This window comes from Mesocricetus auratus, unplaced genomic scaffold (assembly GCF_017639785.1).
Source record: "Mesocricetus auratus isolate SY011 unplaced genomic scaffold, BCM_Maur_2.0 Super-Scaffold_100003, whole genome shotgun sequence".
Taxonomy (NCBI): domain Eukaryota; kingdom Metazoa; phylum Chordata; class Mammalia; order Rodentia; family Cricetidae; genus Mesocricetus; species Mesocricetus auratus.
Genome location: NW_024429188.1, coordinates 27,426,642 through 27,449,722, shown reverse-complemented (window position 1 = coordinate 27,449,722; position 23,081 = coordinate 27,426,642). Strand labels below are relative to the sequence as shown.

At 36.6% G+C, this 23,081-nt stretch overlaps 1 protein-coding gene and 1 long non-coding RNA gene across 2 annotated transcripts in view; one reads left to right on the top strand and one right to left on the bottom strand.

The window, feature by feature from the left end:
- LOC121139966 overlaps nt 1-23,081 on the bottom strand; it is a 59,209-nt gene that overhangs the window by 18,813 nt on the left and 17,315 nt on the right. The gene's annotated exons all lie outside the window — the stretch shown is intronic.
- On the top strand, nt 13,267-19,094 carry LOC121139965 (aphrodisin-like). The gene is made up of 7 exons (XM_040744172.1): nt 13,267-13,393; nt 13,842-13,981; nt 14,875-14,945; nt 16,405-16,515; nt 17,745-17,846; nt 18,085-18,114; nt 18,701-19,094. The coding sequence occupies exons 1-6, from the start codon at nt 13,331-13,333 to the stop codon at nt 18,099-18,101; spliced, it is 504 nt and encodes a 167-aa protein (XP_040600106.1). The 5' UTR covers nt 13,267-13,330; the 3' UTR covers nt 18,102-18,114; nt 18,701-19,094.

Below are 23,081 nucleotides of genomic sequence, written 5' to 3'. Positions count from 1 at the left end.
TATAAAAATGAATATCTTTAATAAAAAACTTTAAATCATTTCCCATAGAAGGATAATTATGTATCCAGGTGAACCACAAACCTATAGATTTAATAGGAAAAGCTGAAGAAAATGTATAGACATTAACCCATAAAACTTTAAAAACATGGATATTGGAAGGAGGAAAAACTTAGAAGTTAATGCATTGTCCTACATAGGACATGGAAGCAGAGAGGATAGGTAAGCTTTATAAAATTATATATTTGATATATTGAGATAAACATTGTTTACAATGGCACATATATTCAAAATTTATGAAGAAATCCTTAACATCATTAGTCAAGAATAAGCACTTCAAATGTTAATGAGTAATAAATTGGACAGAGGACTATAGAAAATATATTTTATAATAGTTCTTCCAAAATATAAAATAAAATTCCATAGAAACCACAACAAATATATTATGTTTCTTTGCACAATGAGTGAATATTCACATTGATGTAGTTTCATAATGTGAATGCACAATGAGTGAATACTCACATTGATGTAGTTTCATAATGTGAACCATCCCTGCATTCCTGGGATGAAGCTTACTTGATTATGGTGGCTGATTTTTCTGATGTGACAATGGATTCAATGTGCCAGTATTTTATCGAGAATTTTTACATCAAGTTTCATGAGGGATATTGGTCTGTAGTTCTATGTCTTAGTTGTATATTTTTGTGGCTTATGTACCAATGTTATTTAAGCCTCATAAAAAGAGTTTGGCAATGACCCTTCTGTTTCTGTTTTGTGGAATACTTTGAAGAGAATGGATATTAGCTGTTATATGAATTTCTGGTAGAATTCTGCACTGAAACCATCTGGCCCTGGGCTATTATGGTTGGGAGATTTTTGATGATGGTTTCTATTTCCTTAAGGATTATAGTTCTATTTAATTTGTTTATGTGTTCTTCATTTAATTTTGGTAGGTGATATCTATCCAGAAAAATTGTCCAATTCCTTTAGATTTTAGAATTTTGTGGAGTACAGGTTTTCAAAGTATGACCAGATTATTCTCTGGATTTCCTCAGTGTCCATTGTTATGTCCCCCATTTCATTTCTGGTTTTGTTAATTTGCATGTTCATTCTCTGCTGTTTGGTAAGTTAGGTAGAAGGTTTGACTATGTTGTTGATTTTCTCAGAGAACCAACTCTTCTTTTACATTGATTCTTTGTATTGTTTACACAGTTTTTACTTTACTGATTTCAGCACTCAATTTAATTATTTCCTATGTCTACTCTTACAGGGTGAGTTTTCTTCTTTTTGTTCTAGAGCTTTCAGTTGTGCTATTAATTCTCTTGTGTCACTATTCTCCAGTTTCTTCATGTGGGCAATTAGTTCTATGAACTTTCCTCTTAGCACTGTCCTCAAAGTCTTCAAAGTGTCCTGTAAGTTTGGCTATGTTGTGTGTTCATTCTCCATGAATTCTAGGAAGTCTTTAATTTTTGTTACTTTTTCTCGAGCCAGGAATTGCCAATTGTTCAATTTCCATGAGTTCGTAGTTTTCTGCAATTCATGTTGTTGTTGAATTCTAACTTTATAGCATGGTGATCTGATCATATCCAGGTTGGTATTCTAATTTTTGTATGTTTTGAAGTTTTATATTTTTCCAAGTATGTTGCTGATTTCATAGAAGTTTCTATGTGGTGTTGAAAAGAAGGTATATTATTTTGTGTTTGGTTGTTATGTATTACAGATGTCTCTTAAATCCAATTGAGTCATAACTTCTGTTAGTTCCCATGCGTCTTGGTTAAGTATCTGTCTGGTCGTCCTGTCTAGTGGTGAGAGTGGGGTATTGAAGTCTCCCACTATAAGTGCTTGAGGTTTAATGTGTGATTTTAGTTTTAGTAATGTTTCTTTAATGAATGTGGATGCCTTTGTATTTGGGGCATAGATATTCAGAATTGATACTTCCTCTTGGTTGATTTCTCCTATGATAAATATGAAATGACATTCTTCATCTCTTTTGATCAATTTTAGTTTAAAGTCTAATTTTTAGATATTAGGATTGCTGTCTTGGGTCCATTTGATTGGAAAATCTTTTCCCAACACTTAATATTTGTTTTTGAAGTTGAGGTATATTTCTTTTATTCAGCAGAAGGATAGATTCTGTCTTTGTATCCATTCTGTTATTCTTGTCTGTTCATTAGCCAGTTAAGACCATTAATGTTGAGGGATATTAATGACCATTGATTATTCATTCTTGTTTGTTTTGAATTTGATTTTGTTGGTGATGGAATTATATGTGGATTGCCACCTCTTTTCTTTTGGCTGTTGGTAAAGTGGGATTATCTATTGCCTATGTTTTATGGGTTTAGATAACTTTATTGGGTTGGAGCTATCCTTCCAGAACTTTCTGTAGGGCTGGATTAGTGTACATTATCATTTATATATGGAATATTTGTTTTATCCATCTATATTGATTGAAAGAATTTCTGAGTATAGTATTCTGTGCTGGCATCTGTGCTCCCTTAGTGTTCATAAAATATCTCTCCAGGGCCTTCGGGCTTTCAGAATTTCCATGGAGAAGTCATGTGTCATTGTGATAGGTTTGCCTTTATATCACGGTCTTCTTCCTTAGCTTCTCTTAATATTCTTTCATTATTCTGTATGTTTGGGGTTTTGATTACTATGTGGGGAGGGGACTTTTTATTTTTATTTTTGTGTTGTAGCTTTGGAGCCTGTCCTGGAACTCGCTCTTGTAGACCAGGATGCTCTCAAACTCACAGAGATCCACCTACTCTACCTCCCAAGTGCTGAGATTAAAGGCTTGCACCAACATCACCCAGCTGAGGGAACTTTTTTGTGGTCTACTCCGTTTGGTATTCTGTATGTTTCTTGCACTTGTATTGGCGTGTCTTTCTTTAGCTTGGATAGTTTCTTCCATGATTCTGTTGTGTATGTTTTCTGCCGCTTTGAGTTGGGTTTCTTCACCTTGTCCTATGCCTATTATTCTTAGGTTTGCTCTTTTCATGGTGACCCATATTTCCTGGATATTTTGTGTTAGGAATTTGTTGGACTTAAGATTTTATTTGGTCAATGAATCTATTTCTCCTAGTTTATATTCAATGCCTGAGATTCGTCTTCCATCTCTTGTTTTCTGTTGGTTATCATTGCATTTATAGTTCCTGATCGTTTACCCAGCTTTTCTATTTCCAGTATTCACTCATTTTGTGTTTTTTATTGTTTGTATTTCAGTTTTCAGGTCTTGATCTTTTTCCTTCATCTGTTTGATTACTTTTTCTTGGCATTCTTTAAGGGATTTGTTTATTTCCTATTTTTTCTTTGTTTTTTTCCTTCCAATTCATTAAGGGATTTTCTCATATCTTTTTTGATGGCATCTACCTTTTACATGAAGTTGTTTTCAAGTACATTCTCTTCTGTTTCATGTTCACTGGGATGTTCTGGACTTGCTGGTATAGATTCCCTAGATTCTGGTAATGTCATATTGGTTTTCATGTTGTTGAATGTGTTTTTATATTGTCTTCTTCCCATCCCTTCTTCCATTGGGTGCAGGAGGAGTGTCTTCCTCTCCTGATGGGTACAGGTACAAGGTTTCCTTGTGGTGGGTGAAAGCATCTGCAATACTCTGATGACACTCCTCTTCTCATGGGTGGAGTTGTGATTAGTACTGGGACCTTGGCAGTCTCTGGGTGGGCTGGACCACTGGGATTGGATACCCAATGCACAGCCCCAAGGCCTGAGGAGGCTCTGAGCAGGGCACTAGTAGGTGGGCCAAAAACAGACCCATGCTTACCTTGTCCTGTGGGCAGGGGTGGGACTAGGACACTGGCAGTCTCCTTCACCCCTAATTTCAAGTCTGTTTCACAATATGAACACACTCTTAAGGCTATTAAAAGAGAAACTTGTACACAAACACAGCCATGAAACCTTCAACCTGCAATATGTCTTTATTGCAAGTTATGCTGTGGGAACAGTGATGGAGATCATGTGGGACTGGCCAAATATGTATAGAATAACTTGAGGCCCATTCCATGTGCTTGAACCCATTTCCTATCTTTTCCAGATGGTTAGGAATTGGAGATTGTATAGCCCGGAGACACAGAGTAGACCCAAACACAACTAGCGAAAAAAAATCAATGAAATTATTCCTAACGATATTCGGCTATATTAATAGATTGGTGCTTTTTTCATCAGAGATGTTTCCTCTGCCAACAGATGGGAGTGGGTACAGACACCAACTGCCAGACTTGTAGAGAGAAAATTTCAATTCGTCTTCGCCACTGGATTCCTCTCCTCAATGAACAGGCAATTCCATGGATGAGGTGGAGAAAAGATTGTAGGATCCAGAAGTGGTGGAGAATACCAAAACAACATGGCTCACTAAATCATCCAAGTAGGGCTCACAGAGACCAAACTGGCAAGCAAAGGGTCTACATGGATTTACGCCACAACCTATGTTTATGTTATTGTTGTTAGCTTGATGTTTATGTGAGACACCTAACAGTGGGAGAGAGTATATCCCCAACCCTTTTGCCTGCTCATTTGAGTCTTTTCCTGCTATCGAGTTGCCTTGTCAAGCCTCAATATTATGGCCTTGACATTGTCTTTTTTAATCATGTTTTCTTGTTCTATCTTGGAGGTCTGCTTTTTTCTGAAAGGAAATGGAGACAGAGTAGATTTGGGAGAGACAGCAGGTATAAGGAAGCTAGAATGAGCAGTGGAAGGGGAAATAGTGGTTGGCATGTGTTGTCTGAGATAAGAATACATTTTCAATAAGAAAGAAAAGACCAACACACACAAAAAACATATCATCAATCTGTAACTTGATTATCAGGGATTCTCTACTCATTCTTAATGACTGGTGACAATAAAAACCTAATGTGAGGTGCACTCTCACCCTGAACTCTTGGGGAAGGGTCTAGGCCCTGCCCTATATGAAATGACACACTATGCACACCCCCATGGAGGGCCTCACCCTCCCTGGAGAAATGAGGGGATAACGGGGGGGGGGAGGGCACGGGAGGAAGGGAGGGAATGGGAGAGGGACCTGGAACTGACTTGTGAAGCAACCTTGTTTCTTATCTAAATTTAAACTGGAAAATAAAATAAAAAAAACCTAAACCATATGAAGAAAGAATTAAAACTAACATTGATTTTACTATGATTTTAGACTTTCAGAGTTTGTTAGAACACACACATTCCATGAGTGTCACAAAACAGAAGATTAGAACTTGGAATGGAATGGAGATATTGTATGGAAGAAAGACTATATTGATTCAGGGACCCAGGTCTGTGATCCCTAATGCACAGAATACCATATTACTTCATATTTCATTTCATTCTTCACAAACAGTTTCATTTGTTAAAAAAATAGTTTGTTATTGATATCTCCAGTAACATATTTTTACTTTTACGAAATATTCCTTGACATTACACACACACACACACACACACACACACACACACACACACACCACGTCATTCTTCTTTTATTTATTTATTTTTGTTTTTCAAGGCAGGGTTTCTCTGCCCTGAAACTAGCTCTTGTATACAAAGCTCATCTTGAACTCAGGACATCTGTATTCCTCTGCCTCCTGAGTGCTGGGATTAATGGCATATGCCAACACCTCCTGGCTCACACATGTTATTCTTATCTAAGATGACTGCTGTCAGAGGTTTCTGTCACACCTGTTCCCACAGATGTGTAGTTCCAAATAAACACACAGAGGCTTATATTAATTACAAACTGTTTGGCTGATGGCTCAGGCTTCTTATAGGCCAGCTCTCTCTTAATTATTAATCTATTTATATTAATCTGTGTATCTCTTCATGGTTTTGGCTTACTGGTGATGACCATGTTGCTTCTTCCTTGGCAGCTATGTGGTGTCTCTCCTCATGACTCTTCTTTTTGTTCCTCTGTCCAGCCTTCCCCTAATCTGGTAGCCCCACCTATACTTACTGCCTGGCTTCATCCTGCCCATCGTTTGCCTGAAACAGATTTCTTCATTAACTAATAAGAGAAAAATATATTCACAGCATACAGGAGGACATTCCCAATCACACATTCCTTCTGAAGCTTGAAAAAAATATTCCACCAAACAAACCCCTTACTTGGTATAATTTTATTTTTATTTGTGAGCCTATGACTTTAATTAGGGCTGTATGAATTATGTTAGCTTTGGAAACAACTTGAACCCTAATGACACTGCCATTAAGAAAAGGGGGAAATGCCAGGGCTTTCATTACTGCAAAAACCTATCAAGAGTAAGAAATGCTACAATCCTATATGCCAGGTACATATTCATGCTCCCTATCAGACAGGCCATGTCTAGAATAGGGCCACTGTAGGCAAATATGTTAGCTCTGAATAAGTTCAACAATTGACTAGTGGGACTTCAGAAAACTGAAAAGTATTTGCACAGATAAGGAAACAGTTAAGTGAAGACAAAGCCTACAGAATGGGTGGGAATCTTTGTCAGCTCCACAACTGACATATGATAACTATTCACAAAACATAAAGAACTCAAAAAATATTGTAAGAATATAAATACTCCATTCAAAATGATATAAGACCTCAGAAGGGAATTCTTAAAATTACAGATAAAAACAGAGAAAAATGGCTCAGAAACATATTATTAAAAGGTCACTTTGAAGTAGTCATTTGAGAAATGCAAATTTAAGCACTGCTGGTACTTCATTGTAACAAAATAAGAACAGCAAAGATCAAAAAGACAATAGGCAAGAAAATGGGAGGAGATGTAGAGAAAAGGGAATTCACTGTTGGTGGAAGTGTAAAATATACAGCATGGCAAACCAGTGAGAATAATCCTAGAGAAGCTGACCATAAATGTATCATATTTAACAGATATACTACTACTTGTCATATACCCAAAGGACTTCACTTTCTATCCCATAAATATTTTCTCAGTCATGCTGCTCTATACACAGTATCTAGGAAATGGTAGTAACCTAAATACTCTTCAACTGAGGAATGGATAATGAAAATGTTTTCCAAATGCAATATGGAACACGGTTCAACTACACACAAAAACTGAATCATGAACTTTACAAGCAAATCAAAGGAAGAAGGAAGGATCATACTGAGTTAGGTACCCCAGACAAAAAACCAAAAATCACATTTTCTTTCACATCGGCAGTTCTTGGCTCAAAATCCATAGATATATGTACACAATATTGAGTGAACATAGACATATATAAAGAGACTATGTATAGGGTGGAGTTGACGATTTGGAAGTTAATGACACAGTAAAGGTGCTATATAGATGAAAACAGTATTATAGTGTCAAGGTTCCAAGAGAGGATGAAGGAGATAATTTAATACATTAAGGCATGGGGAATGGAGAAAAATAACATTAAAGTTGTTTTGATCAAACTTAAAGGAATCATATTTTATATTTATATTTTATGTTTCCGTAATTTATTTTTAATTTTATTATGGATTTATATTTTATATTTACCTAAAATATTATGCAATACATATGAATGTAGACATATACATATGCATATGAATAGACATTGATATAAAAGAAGCTAATCCACTTGGCCTGAAAAAATACCCACAAGAACTAGCAAATATTATCAGGAATGACAAAATTCCTTTGGAATGATTTGTCAGGTTGTCAATGTGACTGCTAAAACCCTATAAATTATCAATTCTGTGCTTGGTTGCATTTCAGAAGTTGAGGGTATGCCCCTATGGCTAAAGTTACTGCATACTTAGGTCACAGTGCTCAGCTAATTCTAACTGTATCTGTGCTTCTAAGTTTCTTTCCTGTGATTCCACTTCCCTGGATCAATAAATTTTTAGGATGCCAAGAGAGGTAAATAAACAGTCCTAAACAGATGAAACAACTGTGAACAATGGCAATTAGAAACCTGGCAAGATAAGGCCGGGCGTTGGTGGCACACGCCTTTAATCCCATCAATCAGGAGGCAGAGGCAGGCAGATCTCTGTTAGTTCGAGGCCAGCCTAGTCTACCGAATGTGTTCCAGGACAGCCTCCAAAATAATACAGAGAAAGCCAGTCTCAACAAAACAAAAACAAAAAGCAAAAAAAGAAGAAACCTGGCAAGATGAGCAAAAAGTTGTCTGATAGGACTCAGTGACCACTCAACAGGATAGAAATCTTTCCTAGTATTGGAAACCTCGTGAGGTGTAATGAATTTATGTCTTTTAGAAAAGCATCTACTATTTCAAGTTTGCTAAAATAGTACAATTCCTTCCTATATTCTACATTTTACCTATATAACCACAAATGAGTGTAGGTAGAACTTCTTCAAGAAGTAAGCACTTCTGTTTATATCAAATGTAAACCATCACAGAAATCTATGACTGGTCACAAGGTAGAGAACAGCAGACCAATGGAGCCAGGTCCCAGTGGATAAATCTATATCTCAGCCTTTGCATCTAGAGACTAGAATATCTCTGAAGAGTGAGCAGAAAAAAATTAAAAGCCAGAATACTAGGAATTATACTGTGAAAATTTTTCTCCTAGAAATGGTTGAACTATCAAGGTGGAAAATGGCAATATCAATGAAGATTTTAACATGGAAATGGGAGAACTGTGTAGTGTACCACCTAAAGAAATCAAATGAGTGCAGGGGGAAGGAGAATCAACCTCATCCCCAAAGAGTGGCACTTGTGATTTTTTGTTCAATGCAGAATATTAATCCCTGAAACCATATATATTCAAAAAAGAAAATTGTACTTATATGGTTGTTTGTGTTTGTACATCCATATACATATATATGTATCATTAATAATCAAAGTAAAAGCTACATTTTTGAGTTGATGGGTACATAGAAGGTGTTTAAGGGAGGGTAGGTAGAAGGGGCTGGAGGAAGGAAAAGAAGAGTGATAATGATGTAAATTCATAAAAACTGAAAACAATATATGTATGAAAACATCACATTATATATAAAGAGCACAGTTAAATATTTGACATTTTAGTTGGGATTTTCTTTCTAATATAACACAACACGGAACTTCATATATTTTACAGTCAGCATCATATGTTACCTGACTATGATTCATTTGAATCAGCTGATTATTACTACATTATTTGTCTCTTTGTTGAGGACTATTTATTTTTATTTTTCGTTACATGTCTTATTTCCACACATACATAGTTTCATTTGAGTAACTCCCAGCAGCCCCCTTCCTGAAAGCTATGGCTCATAAATCTAGTTACTACCAAATTAATTTTGAGTAAAGAAAAATACAGAGACATGAAGAAATAGCAGAAAGTTTGGAGAAGTACATTGTTTTCAGTGTAGGATGTGTGAAGCTAAGAACAAAACATGCAAAATAAAGAATAGCTTTATGTGTATAAAGTTGTAATTGCCATGAAAGGTATTGCCTGGGCTTTTCTCTTTCTAGCTAAACCTTAGTATAATGTCTGTCATTAGAGTGAGAGAAGGCTCAGAATACAGTATGTCCATAGATAAGGGTCTCATATCTAAATATCCTGGGCGATTTTTCTCTGTGACCATGGGATTCATAGTTACTACTCTTGGTTGAATCCTGAATACAAGATTAAAATTCCTTCCTTAAAGCTATTAACACACAAGTCTAATATAAAATAAACTCAAGGGAATTTGAAAGAAATGGATTTCATACTGTTTTAAAGAAGTGGACAGAAGAGTATAACAGACATTAATTTTTAATTGTGAAATCTTTAATTTTAAGATATTGTATTATAATCCCATCATTTACTCCCTATATTTCTTCCTTCTGAACCCTCCCTCCTTTCTCTGTAATTACTCAGGACTTCATTTAAAATTGTTTTCACATTCAAAATACTGAAAATTTGATGAACTAGTATGTGTGTTTTCTGAGTATAAATAGAAATAAGTGAATTGGAATGAATGAATATTTTCAGTGTTCTATAATGTCTTTCAGAAAACCAAATCCTTAAGAAAATTGTGCATATGCTTATACTCAAGCAACAACACAGGGAATTTCCTGGCACATTAATGCCAGAGAGAAGATTAAGATGAAGGAAGAAGGAAATATTTAAAAACTGTCTCAACTTGACCTCAACATGAACAGATGAGGCAATTGCCTGGAACTGAACAGGAAGCCAAAGACACAGGGAAATGTTGAGGTTTGGTAATCTGAGGTGATTTGTCACTCAAATGAAAATAAAGAATATTAATTTTCAGACTCTCATGGTTGAGTCAACCTTGTACTTTGAGTTTCAACATGTTTTAAAAACAGTTCAAGTCTCTTTTGCCACAAAATGGGGTAAAAATATAGATATTAATCTGGGAACTTAGAAATACACTGTATAATGAAAATGTGTAAATGACAGTTGTCAAGGGATATCTAGGAGGATCTTGATAAGAACAAAAGAAAAATATTATCAACCATAAACATTTTGGAGGAGAATGACTACCTCCAATCAAAAAATTTTACGGTCATTTTCCGCAAAACGGTAGCACCATTTACAGTTGTAACAGGTATTTAAGAATGGAAGCTGAAGAAGCTTCAGATGAACTGATCATGTTAAGGTCTAAGAACTTGGATATTGGACATAGGACTTCATTTAGAGTAAGCATCTATGAGTGACTGCTTTATTCTAGGATTTACAAAGAGGTGGAGAGGAGAGGTAAACTTGATTAACCATTAGATATTAAGGCTGTGAGACATAGTGGTGAAGTAGTTAACAGAGAATGCTTACGCTTTTACTCCAGCAATGACAGTGGGAATGTCCAGGGCATATTCCTGCCATACAGAAGAGGAAAGGGGATAGAAGGAGAAAATGATAAAACAAATCTCTTCTGATTTGAGACCTACCTGAAGGGATGATGATAATGGAATTTGATGATATGGGAATCCTAAGCTAAAAGCACTGCTTGAGGTGGGGTACTCTTGAGATGATTTGTCACTCAACTGAAAATGAAAGAATGTTGATTTTCTGAATCACGGTTGATTCATTCTGGTGATGTTTAAACCATTAAACAGAAAGCACATCTCTTTTGTAATGTAGAATGTTACAAATATAATTATTAATTTGAAATATTAAAAGAAAACTGTTTTCTTAAAATTATCAAGAAGCATACTTCTGGTTGGTATTCTTTTTTTAATTTAAATTTTTTCCTAATTTTGCTTTTTACATAAATTTTTATTTAAATTAAAATCAATATTATTTTACATACCAATCCCAGTTACCTCTCCCTCCTGTCCTCCCATTTTCCCCAGCAACCCCCTACCTCACCCCTCATCTACTCCCCAGGTAGGAAGAGGCCCCCGATGAGGTTTCACCAAAGTCTGACACATAATTTGGGTCATGACCTAGACCCTTCCCCCGTGTATCTAGGTTGAGAGAGTATCACTCCAGAGAGAATGGACTCCCAAAGGTCATTTGTAGACTAGAGATAATACTGGTTCCATTGCCAGAGTCTCCATAGACTGCCCAGGCCTCCCAAGTGACACCCATGTTCAGATGGCGTGCTTTGGACCTATGCTGGTTTCCCAGTTGTCAGACTATGGTCAGTGAATTTCTACCTGATCAGGTCAACTGTTTATGTGGGTTTACCTAGGAGAGGTGAGTATCAGGCCTTCTCCTGTCTGCCACCCCCCTTGGAATCCAGTGGGAGATGTGAGTACCTGGCCTTCTTCTGCGCACCTTCCCCTACTGGAGTACATTGAATTGAGGCCTGCAGTCTCATCCTGACTACCAAATCACCAGAGATCTGGGGGCAGACTGAACCATCTACCATTTGACACCATGGGAATCTTGAAACTATACCCACTAGGAGAGGTGAGTGCCAAGCCTTCTCCTGCATAACTCCCTCATTGGACCTTCACCTACCAAGAGAGTTGAGTGATGGGCCTTTTCCTGTCCACCATCCCCCTTTGTAGTACCCTGAATTGAGGCCTATTGAATCATCCAGAGACTTGGGGGCTAACCAAATCATCTAGCATCTAGCATCTGGAACCTTAGACCTGCACCTTGTAATATGCCTAAATTACTTCAAATTCTATTTCACAGATACTTTTTCATCCATATTGATTGCTACTGTATTCACGACAGCTAGGAAAAGGAAACAAATTAAATGTTCTACAGCTATCTAATGGACAATAAAATAGTGGCAATATACACTTTGTAATAACATTACAGGATAATGAAAAAAGGAAATCATGACATTTGTAGATAAATTGTAGGCATGGAAAAGTATCCTACTTAGTGAGGTACCCCAGACCTAAGAATACAAAAGTGGCATGTTATGTCTCTTGTGTTATTCCTAGCTCTAAATCCTCAGAGAAAACTAAGACTCATTTGAGACCTTGAAACTCACATACATGTAACAATATTTACTGAAATAAGAGTTCAGTAAATTGAAAGACATGACAGGGTGAGCATATTGGAAATATTAGAGGGAGGAAAGGGAAGTGAATAATGAAGAAAATATGTTATAATCTCAAAAATAAAAATAAAGATAATAATGTGATTTAATTTAAAGAAAGTGTCATAAAGGCTGGATAATACCTTATAATGATGTATTTGGAAAACAGGTTGTCAACCCAAAATACCAATGGGTGAATGGTGTGTTATTCCATGTGTTATAGAGGAAATCCCTGGAGGATAAACAGTACTGTAGAATCCTGGATTTCTTCTTGGTTGTCACTGAAAATGGATCACAAGACACTATGGCTCAGCAAAACACAAGTCTTGGTTTTAATGTGTAAAGCCTGCAACTGGGCAGTGAGTGCATTTGTTTAGCAAACATAAAGCAATATTTTCAGCCTGAATGTAGAGCCCCTTGTCACAATTAGTTTTGTTAATGTCATTAATTTTATAGACTGTTTCACTTGATTTTGGTTCTTTTAATTAATGGTATTTTTATTTATTTCGAGGAATGGGAGCAATTTTCCTACTGTATGTACTGTTAAGCTTCAACAACTCTTGCAGCACTGTACCATGATTGTTGAATTCAATGTACAAGAAGAATAAAGTAGTCAATGTATGGAAAGTCTTTTAAGAAGCACAGTGACCTTTACTCAACAGTATAGTTCTGGAGGGAAAAGTATTATTTAAATGCTCAAAAAAGTTAGTTCTTTTTTCTGACAGGAATGGTCAGTTTTCAAACAAACATAACCTGACCTTAAGGCTAATCACATTAGTTTTGAGATATGAGATCATACATCATTTGGCAGGGCCAAAGAGGAAACACTAGACAGATGTAGCTTAGTGTAGATGAAACTGGTTGGTTCCGTGAAACTCCCTCTAACTATCTGTATAAAAAGCTTTGTCAGTTCAGTTCCTTCTCAACCACTAACCTCTTTGAGCTTCTGTGGAAGAGCAAAGTCAGACACCACCATGGTAAATTTTCTGCTGCTGGCTTTGGCCTTTAGTCTGGCTCATGCTCACGATTTTGCAGAGGTAAATTCATTTGCTCTATTAATATATCTTAGCTTCATCAACAGCATATTTCTGTGGATGTGACACATCATTCAGTTAGTCCGTGTAAGACTATATTTAAGAAATAAGTTTTCTGACTGTCACAGAGGTACAGTTTACCAATCAGAATTCTGTCACTGAAACAATTGGAATAAGGAAACAATGGGTGATATTTGCAGAGCCTAAGAGGGCAAAACATGAGCACTTCTGCAAAGTCTCAGGTCAAAATGATCTATGTTGATTGAATCATCATATTACCCTGAGTTATTCTACATCCCTAGGAACTTAATCTTGAACTAATGAACAAAATATTATTCATTGACATTTATAGTGAGTTTACATAATTCCAAGAACTGGGAACAGAGATGTGAATTTATGCCACTGGTATATAGTTTTTCTTTCCTTCATTTGACTTTGTTGCTTTTTTCAGCTTCAAGGAAAATGGTATACCATTGCCATTGCTGCTGACAATCTTAAAAAGATAGAAGCAGGAGGACAACTGAGAATCTACATTCGTCATCTTGGTTGTAATGAAAAATGCAGTGAAATGGAAGTCACATTTTATGTCAAGTAAGCAAATTGTCAAGCTTGTAAATTGAGCAGACAATTTATGCATTCTGCAACCTTTATGTTAAGCTTACAGGGGCATGTTCTGTTTCTGGTTGTGAAAATGAAGATCTCATCTTTAGCACTGTGATAACCTTATTCCATGATGAGGCAGCTATGAACATCACACAGATGGTCACTGTCTCCAATTTCGTGAGTGTTCCCTTATAAAGCCTTGTGGTTGGAAGCATGTTGTTGAATGTTATGGTCAAATATTGGATGCAGGAGAATCTAAGCTACAAATTTCTAGTAAGTCATTAGGAATATGTGAGCATTTGGGTAAAAGCTGCGCATATTATGTTATTCAATCGATGATGTCATGAAATAGTCCTCCACAAACAGTCCAGATAAATCTAATTTGGGATGCCCGTTCTCTGAAGCTCTAGAACCAAATATTCTCTCTCTGACATTTGGAAAACTATATTCATTGAAAAACTGCATGACACCATAAGAACAAAAAATGCTTAGAACTATTTCTATTTTTTAGGTTACAAATAAAATTACTTAACACATGTGCATAATAAATTGTGTAATATTATATCATTGGACAAGCACAAGAGAATATTTGAAATCATATACATTGAATAATAAAGCTTGCAAGAGAGAGATATTAGAGCCTTCATAGCATTAACAAAATGAGCACAAATGAAGGAATTTATCTGTATGATTAATAACATGATGATACTTTCTAGACATGTTTTAGGAAAAGTGAGGTAAGCATACATATTTTGGTCCTAGCTCTGTACAATCTTAACAGATGCTAGTGCACTCTCAAGTTTATTATAACACTTGAAGGTCTTTAAAATGAATTCAAAGTTTATAAAGAAAAAATTATGGTTTCTTTGTTTTATTTTTAGTGTGAACAACCAGTGCTCAAAGACCAAAGTCACTGGGTACTTGCAAACAGATAAAGACTACCAAACCCAGTGTAAGTACAGGATCTGTGTGTTTCCTTTATGAAAAAAGCAATGCTGATGTACATATTCATGTTGATACTTCAGACACCCATAGGTGCATGGATTTAGAACAATTTTGGCTACTTGTAAAGTTATCAATCCTTCAAATGCACTGAGATATGCTTCATAGTCAGATAACATTATAGGTCATCTGAAGTTTACGTGGAGAAGAACACTGTTACAGAAAGGTGTGAATAATCGTAGAAAAATATCTCCACATAGTTTGAATGCATGAAAATTTATTTCCAGTTAATATTCAGAAGCTTTTCTTTCATATGTTGTCTCAGATTGTTACTGGATATATCTGCCAGTCACTAATAGGACTCAGTGGCTTGAACATCTTTGCAAACTTCATGCCTCATGTCCTCAACACTTATATTATGGGTATTGTCTGTCATTCCTGATTTCTAGAACATTTAAATGAACAGTACCATTTCTAAGATTATTTCTCTCATAGTTTGTAGAGATCATAACATTTAGATAATCAGATGATAAATTTCAATTTTAAAAGGCAGTTAGTTGAAAATCTGGTTAAGAATTTCAGACTGAGTACTTCAAACTTTAAGATTTACTTAAACAATGGCAACACTATTCAACTGAATCAATCACAGTTTGATGTTTAGTTTGATTTAAATGAACAGAGGGCACATTCTTGGGGCAGGTCTCATGCTCGACTAAATTTGCATGTATATTAAAAAAGCAGTCCTGCAATATAAAATGAACAACCCTATAAATCCTTTTATTTGCATGTGGAACCACTTTTCTCATTTAATAAATGTCAGAGAATGGAAATAACCCATGCATGCTTGCATTCCAATGCGCACGTACACACACACACACACACACACACACACACACACACACACACACACACATACACACACACACACACAGGCATACAGAAACAGATAGACAGATAGGCAATTGTACACAATAGCAATGTCTGTCAAACTCAAAAAATCCATCCTTCCAAGTATTCATCAATAACCTTTCAAGATGACATTTGTACACATGACAAATTACTATGTTCTATTTTTCCACATGGAAACATTTGCCCACTGAGTATTTCCATGGTATGGCACCAGATATTTACACTTTGAGGAAATCAACAAGTGGCCTTTGGGATCTGGTTAAAAGCAGACAGAATATCCAACAGATTGTTCCCAAAGTTTTGACACAAGAAAATCAGAGAAAAATGGAAGTATCCGTACTTAGGATTCATATCAGATTTGAAGAGCAGAAATGTTTGATCAAAATACTTTGATGAAATATGCAAAATGAAGGACTACAGTAATAACTTTGTACAATGTGTCATGTTTCCTATGATAATAGATAAGAGATGATTGCTAGAGTCTGTGTCTCCATTAATGTTCAGCAAGCAAAGCAGAACAATCAGTGATACTCAGTTTTGAAATATTTGCTTTATTACAGTTGAAGGTAACAATAGATTTCAACCTGTGTATATAACATCAGACAAGATTTTCTTTACCAACACGAACGTGGATAGAGCTGGCCAGGAAACGAACATGATTGTTGTTGTTGGTAAGAATGGTAGTGGGTTCTCTGAAATAGTAGCAGGGTCACTGAAGACTAGGGGCAACAGCAGAGGCTCTTGGGAGAGTTTATATTCATGCTTCCTCAGTGGAAAGAGTAAGGCAAATATCATTTTCCCAAAGTTTAGACCATTTTGAGCATTATTTGATCAAGTGTGCACTAAATTTAAACATGATCCTTATACTTTTGGTTGTGAACCTAGCCTAACCAACAGTGGAGAGGCTACCTTAAATGCCCTTCCCCGATATTGTGATTGATGAATTCCTTGTATGCCATCCTAGAACCTTCATGCAGTGGCTGAAGGAAGCAGAGTCAGACACCCACAACTAAACACTGAAGTGAACTCCTGGAACCCAGTTGCAGAATGGGAGGAGTAATGAGCAAAGGGGTTAAGACTTGGCAGTCATGGAAACAGCTGAACAGATCAAGATGGGGCTTATGGACCCAAGACTGATTGTTGAGAGGCCAACATGGGACTGATTCAGACACCCTGAATGTGGCTGCCAGTGAGGAGGCATCTACAGTCTTTGGGGCCTCAGGCAACAGATAGCATTTATCCCTGGCATCCAGATAGACTTTGGGAAACCATTCTACAGGAAGGGATGCTGTCACAGCCTGGACACATGGGGGAAGGCCTAGGCCCTGCCATGGATGATATGACAGACTTTGGAGATCCCCAAAGAATGGCCTCACCCTCCTTGGAGAGTGGAGTCTGGATTGGGTGGAAAGTTGTGGCAGACTTGAAGGGGACAGGGGAGGAGGGGAGGGAGAGTGAGCGGGGATTGATATGTGAAGCAAGATTGATTCTAATTTAAATTAAATAAACAAACAAACAGAACCCATGATCCTTAGTGAATAGACTCGGGTGAGTTTTGAAGGTTCCATTGACATGCATTTTTGACTCTTTGGTGACATATTTTTGAACATTTAGAGGATTAAGATGAGTGAATTCTATAGAAAGGTAGTTATTCTTTTTTGGTGCATCATTTAACAGTGGAACATGATGTCATACCACAAGTTAGAGTTCTTTCAACGTGTCTGTGAAACACTGGGAAAATTATAATTGTAATTGACTGTATTGATCCATCCAGGATAGGTTAATTTGGTGAAGTTAGGATTTTTTCCATGGCCAATAACAGTGGGACACTAAGGAAGCAATGTCAATTTTGCCAATTTCAACTGACCATGCCATTGACATTGTCATTCATGCAATGTAGGAAAAGGTAATGCTTTGACACCTGAAGAACATGAAAAACTTGTGCAATTTGCTCATGAAAAGAAAATTCCAGTGGAAAACATTCTCAATATTCTTGCTACAGGTAACTTCAATGAATATCTTTTAGCTATAATATATATATAAATTTACATATATATATACATTTTGAGTCTATCTATCTATCTGTCTGTCTGTCTATCTATCTAGTCAGATGCCTGATTCATATTGTATATAGTCTATTGTCTTTTAGGTGTCATTTCCAGCAATAATCATTGGGGAAACTGTTCCTATATACTTATAACACTTCTGTCACTCCTTACCCCACTCCTGTTCTTTTTCAGATACTTGTCCTGAATAAAGGCCTTCTGTAGGTGAGTAAAAGTTGAAGGCATGATAGCCATACTGATATTTGAATCGATTTTTCCTTATAACAAGAAAATTAGAAATAAGTCTTGACAAAGGATGAAAAGAACTCAAAAGTAAGCAATATAAAGAGAGAATATCATTCTTCTTTTAAAGCTGAAAATGTTACAATGGTAAAAGTGAAAGGTAGAATAATTTATGTATAAGACAATATTAAGTTCTTTTATTCAGAATTGATAATATTTTTATATTTAGTAAATTTCCATCAAAAATGTCACTTGTTATTTGAAAAATCTTACTTTACTTATGATTGTGAAATATAATTTGTCACAGATACGCCACAAGCATGTTTATACTTTCAATATATTCTGTGAAACCTCAATCTACATTTTCATGTGGGGGACACGGAATGTCATTATTCACTGTAGACTGTGCTCATATAGAATCCAAAGTACAAGGTATTGGGAATTAACAGGAAATGAGCTGTTTGTGTACAATCACTTCTGTATACTCTATAATGAGATATCTAATTTTATATTCATGCACTATTAAAACAAAGTCTATGTTCAACCATGTTTTAATTTTTGCTTTCAGCCGGGCGTTGGTGGTGCACGCCTTCAATCCCAGCACTCAGGAGGCAGAGGCAGGTGGATCTCTGTGAGTTCGAGGCCAGCCTGGTCTACAGAGCGAGTTCCAGGACAGCCTCCGAAACAACACAGAGAATCCCTGTCTCAAAAAACCAAAAAAAAATATTTTTGCTTTCATGTTGCCAAGGTGAGAACAGGATGGCAATTATGCATCATATCCTCTTGATCATGGAATCAGCATCACAAATAAATCACAATTTCATTCTACCTAAATTGTCCCATGTCCTGTAGAGCCAGGATACCACATATCAAATTCCTGGCTTAGCTTTCTTTTCCCATCACATGATGTATTAGCTGTTCTTACTTTTTTGACTGATTAAATAAATTGTTTCAAGAAGCAATAAATGCCTCGCGAAATGTATCTCATTCAAAAAGCCCATAAATAGTCACTAAGATAATTAAAATAATCACTCTGCTGTAACAAATGATATCCGCATCATTACAAACTATTGTAGTAATTGAAATTTCATCATTCCTGGATAGCCATGGGCAAGAACAGTGCAGAAGTGAAGTTTATGTTGTGTTCCATATTTACCTTCAGTTTTAACTTGAGATTTGCAGTTGAATGGTTCTAACACACTGAAAGAAATTGTATAACAAATTCTTTGGTTCTTCCTCCATGTTCCACATTATTGAAAATTGAGGTTGAATTCTGTTTTCAAAAGTCCATCTGACAAGATTATCTTTTGTTAAATGATTTCAGTATGTAAATCAATCAGGATATGTTCAGATGGTGTACATATGAGTCATTCACAGTTGAAGAATAAATTCATGAGAATGGTATTCCATAGACACCAAGCCCTACACATATACATGAAGATATTACATTTTTCTGCATGTATTAAAATTATTCCTTAAAATATAGATAGCTATGGTAAAAGAAAAGAAAGATGCAATCTTCTTTGAGGGCTTGGATCAAGGAAAAAGAAAAGATATTAGTCACTGTTGCTACATTCATTTTGTATATTCAGTGTACATTTACATCATTTACACCCTCATTTTAAAACTAACTACTTTATTTATGTGCCCCTTAACTTTTTTCCAACATCAGCTTAAGTATACACATTTATTTGAATGTATGTATGAATGTGTGTGTGTTGACAGACAGAGAATGATATTTATCACTCAGCTGTGTCCATTAGTGTTTCTCATATGTATATTAGTTTAGTGCTGGCTCTTTGGAATTCAATTACATATAAGTGGTCACGTTTTAGAAATAAAAATCATATGGGTCCTTCATTTATTATTAGAAGTTGCTATCTAATCTGCTAAGTGTTTACATGACATGCAAGTCCTAAAGCACACCATTCACATATTTACTTCATGACTAATATATACACAATCTGAGAGGTCACTCAAAAGTGAATACTTGAACTTACATCCTAAGTTACAAAAGGTAAAGCATGCTTGGTTTCATAAAAATATCCAAATACCAATATTCTTTTTATCTACCAGTACACTTTCTAAGTGAACTCTGAATGGTAGTTTCTTCATTAACAATCCTAAAAAGATTATTTAAATATCAGTTTAGTTGGTACTACTCTTCTTATGGCCAGGTTAGACTTCCTTCATCAAAGCAATTGCAGAATGTAGTATTTTTTGCAGATACATTCTCATAACAGTCTGACGCCTCCCCAGGATATAAGTTTTGTAAATTAACAATGCACACGGATCCATATTTCCCTGTTTCCCAAGTAAAATAAACATCAAGAAAACAAATTACTCCATTTCAAAATGTAGATTATAAAACTAAAAGCATATTCTCAGAAAGTGAAACACAACCTTAACCATCAGGTAAAAGGAATTAAAAGTATGTATAGATTTTGTCTTATTTCTGTAAGAATGACGATCATCATTAAAGAAATGATACCACAGGCAAGTGAGGATGCAGAGAAATGACTGTACTTGGTTCTTGATTGTGGAAGTAAAAAGTGGTTCAGCCTCTATCAAAATAAATGGAGACAATAAGAAAAATGCAATATCAGTCTTGCCACAAGTCCTTCAAGGAGGAATTTCATGCATACACTTTCAACATTTTATTGTAAACATAGAATATGAAGGGTCACTTGTAAATATATTATAATTAGACAATATTTATTTAATCCCTATTATGGAACACACATCCATACACATAGTCTCTACCCCTTGCTTGTGTGTGCATGCACACAAACAGAGAAAAACATAACTGGTGATTACAGTGATGAAAATCCTGAACACAATACTATTGAATACATCCCCATATCAAGGAGATCATCAACAATTATTAATGTGGCTTCATTCCGGTGATAGACTTGGTTCTACACATAGAATTCTATAAATAAAATAAGTAACAAAATGTAGTTAAGTCAACAAAACACAAGATAAACTCATTAGATAAAGAACAATGCTTGTGACAATATGCATCATGCTTCCAAGATAAAACTCCCAGGGAGAGTAGGAATGCAGGGAACATAATTCAAAATATTAAAATCGTTCTCTAGCAAACCTGCTGGCTACATAATCTTATATGTACAAAACCTGAAAATAACCCCCTACAGTCTTGAAGAAGACAGGGTCCCCACTATTCCCAGTCCTTTACAATATTGTTTTGGAGGCATTACAGTGAGCAATAAAGGAAGTGAAGGAAATTAAAATAACACACTTATGGAGAGATGCTTGTAAATTCTCTTGATTTATAAAATGACATATTATAACTAAGACATGCCAAAATTATACCAGAACACATGTATGAGGGTCAACAATTTCAGCAACATTACAAGGAAAGAATCAGCTACACAATGGAGTATTACTCAGCAGAAAGAAACAATGGAATCTTGAAATTCGAGGGTAAATGGATAGCACTGGAAGAAACCATCCTGAGTGAGGTAACCCAGTCGCAAAAAGACAAACATGGTATGTACTCACTCATATATGGATTTTAGACATGGATCAGGATAGTGCCAGTCTGCACTTCCACTGATAGAGAGTCTGGGAAACAGGAAAGAACCTAAAAGATATGCATATATGCATAGTACCCAAGAGAAGAGGATTGAGACAAGATCCTCTGAATGGATGGGGAACACGGCGAAGGGTGGGGGGAAGTGGGAGCTGGGAAGAAGAGAGGGGGTGAAGAGGAAGAGAGTTGGTCATGGGGGAACAGGAAGTTGAGTGGGTGGGGGTAGAATAGGGGGAAGAGGGAATCATAGGATAGAAGGCAGATCAGGCACCAGAGTGACCTCTAGTGATCTAAAGGGATAACACCAATTGGCAAGCTAAGCAATAGTGGAGAGACCACCTCGAATGCCCATTCCTGATAATGAACTTGATGTCTATAACCATCCGGGAGCCTTCATCCTGTGACTGATGGAAGCAGAGGCAAACACACAATTAATCACTGAAGTGAACCCAAGGAACCCAGTGACAGAGAGAGAGGAGTGATAAGCAAATTGGCAAAGATTGGGCTGGCAAAACCAGCAGAGACAGCTGATCTGAACAGGGGAGAGCTCTTGGACCCCAGGCCGACAGTGGGGAGGCCAGCATGGGACTGATCTGGACCCCCCAAATGTGAGTGTCAGCGAGAAGGCCTGGGCAACCTATGGGGCCCTGAGCTGTGGATCAGTGTCTATCCCTGGTATACAAACTGTCTTCGTGTGCACAAAGAGGGATGCTCTCTCAGCCTGGACTCTTAGGGGAGTGCCTGGACCCTACCCAGAGTAAAATGACAGACTCTAGATATCCCCTAAGTGGAAGGATTTGGCAATAGGGTGGGAGGGTGGGGGGAAGGGGAGTGCGGGAGGAGGGGAGGGAGAGGGAACTGGGATTGACATGTAAAACAAGCTATTTAAAATTAAAATAAAAAATGATATATAAAAAAGTCAATAGCCTTTCCTTTCTTTCTAGATTTTTAAAATTTAAATTGGAAACACTCTTATTTTGCATGCCAATCCCAGTATCCTCTCCCTCCCTTCCTCCCATGCCTCCCCAACAACCTCCCATCCCATGCCCCTTCTGTTCTTCAGGGAGACCTTCCATGCTGCATCATCAATTGTGTCACATCATTTGATACAAGGACTAGGCTCTCTGCCACATTACTAGTATGAGATTATCCCTCTTTTGGAAATGGGGTCCCAAAGTCCATTCATAAACAAGGGATAAATATTGGTCCACTATTATTGGTGCCATTGATGGGCACGGTTCCTAACTGACACCCACAGTCTTGGGGGCTTGTTCTGTCCTATGGTGATTGTCGGGATGCCAGTCTGGGGTTCATGATTTTCACCTTTGTTGGGGGAATTCCTGTGCATTTGTCAATAAAGTACTGTTGAGCCTATAGGAAACCTAGATAGGAG

Bases quoted from the DNA above. Each gene is read 5' to 3' on its own strand.
- LOC121139965 (XM_040744172.1), top strand. From the start codon at position 13,331: ATGGTAAATTTTCTGCTGCTGGCTTTGGCCTTTAGTCTGGCTCATGCT. The intron at 13,982-14,874 runs GTAAGCAAATTG...TTTTATTTTTAG, and splicing joins GAAGTCACATTTTATGTCAA to TGTGAACAACCAGTGCTCAA. The intron at 16,516-17,744 runs GTAAGAATGGTA...CATGCAATGTAG, and splicing joins GAACATGATTGTTGTTGTTG to GAAAAGGTAATGCTTTGACA.